The 8215-nt window shown below is 34.2% G+C and overlaps 1 protein-coding gene across 4 annotated transcripts in view; it reads right to left on the bottom strand.

The window, feature by feature from the left end:
* LOC109535322 (cytosolic carboxypeptidase Nna1) overlaps window positions 1–6826 on the bottom strand; it is an 18573-nt gene extending 11747 nt beyond the window's left edge. The window contains exons 1-2 of one of the 4 annotated variants that reach the window (XM_048667251.1): window positions 6500–6826; window positions 1048–1386 (exon numbers count right to left, since the gene is read on the bottom strand). In XM_048667251.1, the coding sequence (XP_048523208.1) occupies window positions 1048–1096 (49 nt within the window). In that variant the 5' untranslated portion in view covers window positions 1097–1386; window positions 6500–6826. The remainder of the gene's footprint in view (window positions 1–1047; window positions 1387–6499) is intronic. The other 3 variants (XM_048667258.1, XM_048667246.1, XM_048667263.1) reach the window with 3 other exon arrangements.
* Between the last annotated feature and the right edge of the window lie 1389 nt (window positions 6827–8215).

Raw genomic sequence — 8215 nt, 5'->3', positions numbered from 1 at the left:
GTAGTGTACAGCATCGATTTCTGTGGAACCCAGTAGCTGTCAAAACTTTCACATTTTTACGAATAACTCGGAAATCGTAAATTTTTCAGGTAAAACGGTTGAAACAAACATAAATTAAAATTGAACGGCTAATCTGAAAATCACAAAAAAAAGGGGGGGTTTCATTTAAAAAACCAGAGTTGGTAACTACCACACGTTTATGATGCACCCTGTATATTGGAAAGTAATTTTAGAATGTGGACCTTTTAAACGTGAAAAACTTTCGTTGGACGAATTTTCTTGTAAACTTCATATTTACTGAGATATCGCACTTTGACGCACTAATGAGCAACCCTGTATAGTACTGTATTATACAGGGTGGCTGTCTAAAACGAAACAGACCCAGTTTCGAACACCTATGCGAACTTATGAAAAACTCGGATGCGTAAACTTTAATTTCGAAGGGTTTTTTTTCGCATTTTTGGCGAATTAAACTGCTCCTATCTGCAACCCTTTAAGCAGAGAGCTGCCAGATAGGTACAATTTTGCACATGCAACAGAATATAAGCAATATTCCTGGGTTTCACTCATTTATTTATATAGCACAATTTAGTTAATTTTCTTAAAAACGTTTCGGTGTTTTTCCACCACCATCAGTTTGTTCGTGTGTAGGCCGTAGCTGCGTACACGAACAAAATGATGATGATGAGTTGCCTACACGACTCAAGAATATTGTTTATATTAAAATTGGAAATACAATCAGGAAAAATTTCATGATACATGCAATAGACACAAAAATTTATTTTTATGAGGGTTTGTTCATATATTTTTAGGTGCTCAAAAATAGGTCTGTTTGGTTCTCAAACGGCCACCTTGCATATACTTGAGGCTTAAGTCAACAAAAAATTATTTGAACCATCATTAACTAAGTAACATGTACCACCGATAAATTTTAACTTTTTGCTTTAACTTACGAACTAATAACTGATTTAAAAGTATGAAATCTAACAAAACGGCGTGTTTTCAGAAGCATTTTCTTCTGCTACTCTGGATTAAAAGTTCACTGACCTGCATTTCCATTACTTTCACTTTCGACATTCATCGTCAGCCCCTCCATTGATCCAGCCTTTGCCTATCAGCTCTTCATCCCGACTATTACTAAACAATAGTTCTTCGGCTTTTCCGCAACAACTTGAGCCGCTCAAAAGGGAGCGCACTTTCTTGGGCCACTGACAGGTTTTTCGGTTGTCGAACGACGGTAGGCTAATTTTCTACCATTTCCATGGTAATTGAAGATGGATCAATAGTCCATGTTGGACAAAGGTAGGATGTCGTATCGGCGTATTTGATAGTTTGCCTATGGGTAGTCGATATATTGTGACTATGGGTTTTGTCAGTTGCTTAGCACTGGAACAAATCAGAGGTGTTGACTGCAATTGCAATTAATGTATCATGTGTGTCCTTTTTCTTTTATCTTCTAACTTTTAGCTATTAGAGCTAAGCTATTAGAAATATGAGCGGTAACTTTCATTCCACGGGAAAACCAACTTACTAGCCGGCGGATAGGACGAAAATCCCAGATTTATTGGACTTTTTTATCTCCAGAAAAGTATCATCGAATTACATTGAAATTAATGACTGCTTTGACCTTGAATCAGAACATTCAGCAGTAGTCATGACTATGAGAGAGAAAATCATTAAAAGGGAAGCCAAGTCAACACTCACCAACAAAACAACGGATTGGAAGTGCTTCCAAGCTGACCTACAAGAGGAAATCACGTTGAACGTAAGATTGAAAACAGCCGAACAACTCGACATAGAAACCGAAAATTTTACGACACTGCTGCAAACAGTTGCTTACAAAAACACCAAAGAAATTACTCACATCACAAAAGGAGTAAACTATCCGGTTGAAATTCGGATTTTAATCAAAGAGAAAATAAAAGCAAGAAGACGATGGCAACAAACAGGTCATCCTAGCGAGAAGACATCATTAAATTGACAAACTCAAAAGCTAAAACGTGAAATTTACAAATTAAAACAGAATTCTCTAAATTCCTTTATTACAAATTTTTCAGCAGATAAAGAAACTGAATATTCCTTGTGGAAGGTTACAAAAAAAGTTAGAAAACCAGTTGTGTCAATACCTCCTATTAGAAAGGGACTAAGCGATTGGGCTCGAGATGATCAACAAAAAGCGGATCTATTTGCTGAATATCTGGCAGGCGTATTTGTACCAAACGACATACAATACAACCAACACAATAACCCCCCGGTTGCAGACAATATTTCGTCCTCCAATTCGATCGACATGATTGCTCCTGTTACTCCGAAAGAAGTAGAAGAAGAAATTAATAATAATCTCAGCCCAAAAAAGGCTCCTACTGTTGATTTAATTACAGGACAAATCCTGAAACAACTGCCAAAAAAGGGGATACTGATGTTAACACATCTATTTAACGCCTCAATCAGGATTAAACATGTACCGGCAATGTGGAAAATAGCGGAAGTCATCATGGTCCCCAAGCCTGGTAAACCTCAACACGATGTTAAGTCGTATATACCAATTTCCCACTTGCCAATAATATCGAAGCCTTTTGAAAAACTGTTGCTGAAAAGACTTATACAAATATTAGAGAAACAAAAGTTAATCCCCGATCACCAATTTGGATTCCGATCAAACCACTCTACAATTGATCACTAGAAGAAAAGAAAGTCTGTTCAGCACTATTCCTCGACGTATCGCAGGCGTTCGACAAAGTATGCCATGAAAGGCTGGTCTACAAACTAGGTAAAATGTTACCCCAACCATACGTGGAAATTCTTACTTCATATATCAGTAATAGACTATTCAGAATCAAGCAAGAAGGAGCTTACTCAGAGTTGAAGACAATCCAAGCGGGTGTGCCACAAGAGGGCCTGTCCTGTATTTACTTTTTACCAGTGATATACCCCAACCGAAAGAAGTTATAATAGAAACATATGCGGATGACATATGATTAATGACAACTGACACAAATCGAGTAACAGCCGCTCAGAAACTACAGAAAGCGAGCGACGCTGTTTATAAATGGACCACCAAGTGGAAAATTAAACTTAACGAAACTAAATGGAACCTGCGTCCCATATGCAAATACTGGTAAAAAAGTTGAAAATAAAAATTGCGCAATATAGATGGCTGATTGGCAGGCATTCCAAGATGACTTTGTATAACAAACTTTTAATTTATAAACAAATTATTAAACCTACATGGCTCTACGGTATTCAGCTATGGGGATGCACAAAAAGCACACACATAGAAACAATTCACACGGACATTCAAACGGTCCAAAATAAGGCATTACGTGAAATAGCCAATGCCCCATGGTTCGTCAGAAATCATGATCTTCACAGAGGCACTGGAATCCTGACTGTTGAACAGGAAATCAAACGGTATGCAAATAAACACCAAGCTAGACTACAGCTACATCCGAACGCAGAAGCCCGCCAGCTGCTAGATGATCAGAATTTATACCGCAGATTGAAGAGAACTAAGCCCTTTGAATTGATATAGTGTTTTAAGGGCAGAGCATGGTATGCGTGTAAATATTGTCAATTTTCTGTGAGGCTAGAACTTGGAAAGTCAATGGACTGACTTAGTTAACTACCCTAATTTTAAGATTACAGATAAAAACTGATGGTTGGTCATGCTTCACTAGTTTTAGTAAATAATATTAATAAATAAAAAAAATCTCCTAACTTAATTTGTTTCAAACTTCTCTAGATTCTAAAGTTATGTATTGTCATAGAACAGCAACTCTAGAACGATTGAGTAACCATTACCAGGAAGTACATTTGCCACTGATCGATTTTTCCAAAATTAATAATAAATTTAAATGTTTTTTGATCATGAAACAATCAATCGCTTTATACCCGTTTAGATCAACCATATGTCAATACCATATGCAAAATGGACGAAATCAGTAAATCTAATTTATTGCTTGCCAAGAAGTATAATGTGTGTATTTCGGAGCTGTGAAGACAAACTTGCAAAATTTATCGTTCTGAAACATGAAACAAGTTCTACCGAACATTAAACTTTATGATGGTCGTCATCCACATTATAGTAGTTTGGAAAAGCCATAAACTCATAACCCAGTTTACGCCCCATGGAATGTGGGTTGATTTTTTTGCTCTAAATTCCATGGAAAATCTAAATATTCAACGAGATTAAGAAATTCTAGAAGCAGTCGCAAAGGAGATTTAAAGCCGATGTGACTTTGTAAAGTACACTTTACTGTTACTTTAATTGCGTTTGCTAGTGGCACTTAGATTATGCGGCCAAAAAACATGCGATAAATTACTAGGGTATGTTCACTTGGATCTTCTGCAGCCATAGATAATTTAATTCATAAGTAATTTATTATAAATGTGACTCAGCCTCTATTTGCCGCTGCCAAGTGCTAAACCTATTTTACTGTCTAATTATAATGACGGGAAATTAGTTTCCATCATATAATCTTTTTGCTTCATTCTAATTGGACTCACGTTGGACATGGAACAAACATTGCGGCATTTATTTGGCAACTCAGACAGCACTTTTACTGTTTGAAATCAATCGGCTACATTACATGGAAATGACGAAAAATTAGCGTTTGGTGTCAGTTGACTGTGATATAAAACAGCTTAAAACGAAAGTAGTAAGATCAAATTCATATTTTAAAAATTGTCCGAATTTCATTTGCATAAAGTGAAAAACAGAATTTTTTAAACAGCATTTATTACAAAAGCTGTTACAACACAGGGGCGGATCCAGCTTTCAAGTCAAGAAAAATTCGATTCAGTCATAATATGACTCAAGTTAATACTTAAGAGAGGAAATTCGAGGAGTTTTGACCTAGAAAGCGAAATTTGAATATTTCATATTTTCCGTCCCTTCTTTGCTCGTTTCTCGGATGCAAAATGAGCAAGAACACTCATTTTTACATCATTCCAGAGAGAACTGAATGGTCCTTTTAGAAAGTGAACCATCGATAGAGAAACGTTGGCCCTTTTCTCACGAAGTCTTGATTTCAAAATCGACACAAACATGACGCTGCTTTGCCATCGTTGGATAGAGAATTGAAAATCCGATTGAGTCATAACAACATGAGAGGAAATTCAAGTAGTTTTGAAGGAGAAAGCCAAATTTGAATATCATACATTGAGCAGAGGCGGATTCAAATTTCAAGTCAGGGTAGAAATTCAGTCTTTTGTTGCTTACGAAATTTGAAAAAATATCGTTAGTCGACATAAACCGACAAAAACTTATTGGGTTTTTGGGGAGAACTTCAATTAATTATTAAATGACGATTCCAATTTGACTTAGTCGGTTAGACTGTGCCAGATTATCGATTATACTCCTCAGAACTATAAATAATTTCGAAAAAGTTTTGTTTTACTTTAATGGCTGAAGTTATAAAAAACAAGCTACATAATGTATGCAAAAGTACCAAACTTAATTAACTTATGTAAGTCATAGTCTAACAATAGAAATATTTTGGGGAAACAAAATGCGTTCTGTTCAAAACACTTTGACCTAGTTTGCCTTCCTCAACTTTTAAATACATATACATTTTGCCTATAAAATCTTAAATCGGTTTGATAGTCGCTTTAAAATGGGATTTAAAATACATAAATTAATGAAGCAATTGACTTCTATGCCAGAAACTAAGCCATTTGTTTCGTTTCATTTTTTTGATGGATTTTGCGAAAATATGTGTTTAAAAATAAAACTGACATTGAAAAATGTATTATTTATAATGCTGACCTTTCTGTTTGAACGCTTTGGAATAGTAAAAATCATAATTATTGAAATAAAATACAAATATGTCTCATAGAGAATGAAAACTTTATATGAAATATTTGCAAAACTTGTAGCAAATTAAAAGCAGATAATTTAAAAGTGACATATGTAAAGCAAATTGAGCTAGAAAATGTGTCCATAAGAATAGGAAACCTTATAAATACTATATTCTTAATTCAAATTGTGAATAAAATCCATATAAATATACTTAAATTTCTAGACCAAACAGTAAAAAAACTCGAATAATATTCTTGAACAATCAAGTAGGAAAAGTTGTCGCTGTAAGACAGTACGAGAAAAAGATATGATCAGTTCGTATGGGTAGAATTCATCAGAAAACGGGACAATATATGAAAAACGCTTCGTTTTTCAAATATCCATTTCAAATATCTAAATTATAACAAAATACATTCTAAAAATGCATGCGTTCTAAATGAATATATTGTAACAACTCCATTTTAACTAACGTGAATATTTTTTTAGAATGTTTTAATCAACTAATTTTTTGTGAAAACAAGGCGAAAAAAATAAAAATTTGCTGGGTTTCTGTGCAACAAAAAATATGACTTCCATTTACATATTTTTAATTAAAATATTTAGAATTTTATTAGATTAATTTAGAATACGGAACAACTCATTCACTAACTTAAAGCGGCAAACATTTTTAAACGTTTTTTTATAAAATTAGAAACTTACCCGCTCCAGGAAATTTCGGATTGCGGCTTTTAGTACTTAGCACTGGCACTTTTATATGACCCTACTTAATTCGAATCGTGTATAAACAATGTTTGGTGCACGCCTGAAAACATAATGGAAGGAAAGCAACGGAAAAAACATAAATTTAAGTATCTGGCAAGGATTTTGAAACGAGTTTTTGGCAAGTGACCAATCACCTGGCTCATACTTGCGTGTCGACGACGAATGCAAACCATTCTTTAGTCTGGGAAATCAATGTTTGCATTTTAGTAGTTGTGTTTATAATGTCATGTTTGCTTCACATCCACTTATTAAATAAATTAGCAGATGCTAAATACTTTTAACAAATTTCAACGAAAACTTATACTTTCCGCAATATTTTTACAAACATTCAAAAATACCTGAAAAATGTTGGTTTTTGAAACAAAAAATAAAGAGTAATTGTTTTAGAAGAAACAAACGATCCCACATTAGTGTTATCCTTCTACGATGAACTCTCTCACGCTGCGTTGAAATCACTTACATAAACCACGCCTAACTCAGGTTTTCGTCGATCGACCAGACTATTTTCTGCGTTCTCATTCGCAAGTGTGATTATTTTCAATTGCTGGCTGCACTGTTATTTTTGGTAATTATTAAAGATGAAAGGATACTATTAATGGATACTATTAATCAACAGTCCTAATAACTGTTTGACGTATCGTTCAATTTATAAAGACAACCGTATCCTCTAATGCTACATTGCAAGCGAATATGAACAGTAGTTATTTGCCTCGGTAAATTTTTTTCTTGGCACCGAATTAGCAAAAACAAATTCAAAGTAGGTACATATTCGAATCTGGAAAATTTGTAATTGATTTTTTTTTGGAATGGCTTACTGCAACGGTTGTTGGGTAGTCCGAGTGTATTTTTGAAATAAATACGTCAATCAGGGTGATGACTGTGAACAGACAATTATCAGATCAACGTCCTGAATATGCTGAAATGTGTACGTTTACTGTACATTTTCCGCGTTAAGTTTGCAAGGAAATCTGGATTAAAAAATTGGGAAAGTGAAATTTAAAATATTTCCCGAAAAGTATACAGGGTGGCCATTTTCTGAACCTTTGTATGGGTAACTTCTACATTTTTGAAGATAGAGAATCATAGGGCAACATTGGGCAGAATTCAATTGCCTATTCATTACCGTTTTCAAAATTTAGGTACCCGACTTGGTTCCTGAAATATCCTGAAAAGGTAAGAAATCAACACGTTTTTAATTATCATATAATTCGTAAACTGCTTAAATTAGAAAAAAAATTAAATTTCCTTTGGTAGAACTGTTTGCGTTGAATTCAATAAACTAGCACTCGTTGTCATAGTCAACTTGATTTACGAGATAAAAAATAAACTTATGGTTTTTTAATGGTAATAATAGTTGGCTGTGGGCGTTTTAAAATCCTTATTTTTTTCTGAATTTAACGATATAACTGTTTGTATATTTTTCTCCTTTTGTTGCCGTAAAACTTCAAAAGAATATAAAAAAGTGTGTAGTAGACTATGGAAACAAGAACTATATTATCACACAAAGCACAAAAAAATGAAATAATTAACATACACAATCATGTTAACTGGGCTAATGAAAATCATCATCTAATTGAAAATAGGCGAGATCAACGTGTTTTTTTTTGTGAATGTCTGGTGAGGCATTTTTAGTGATAAAATAATTATTGGTCC

Source organism: Dendroctonus ponderosae, unplaced genomic scaffold (assembly GCF_020466585.1).
Source record: "Dendroctonus ponderosae isolate FM_Combo_2020 unplaced genomic scaffold, Dpon_F_20191213v2 Dpon_F_20191213_1, whole genome shotgun sequence".
Classification (NCBI taxonomy): domain Eukaryota; kingdom Metazoa; phylum Arthropoda; class Insecta; order Coleoptera; family Curculionidae; genus Dendroctonus; species Dendroctonus ponderosae.
This window is presented reverse-complemented; position numbering and strand designations above follow the sequence as displayed.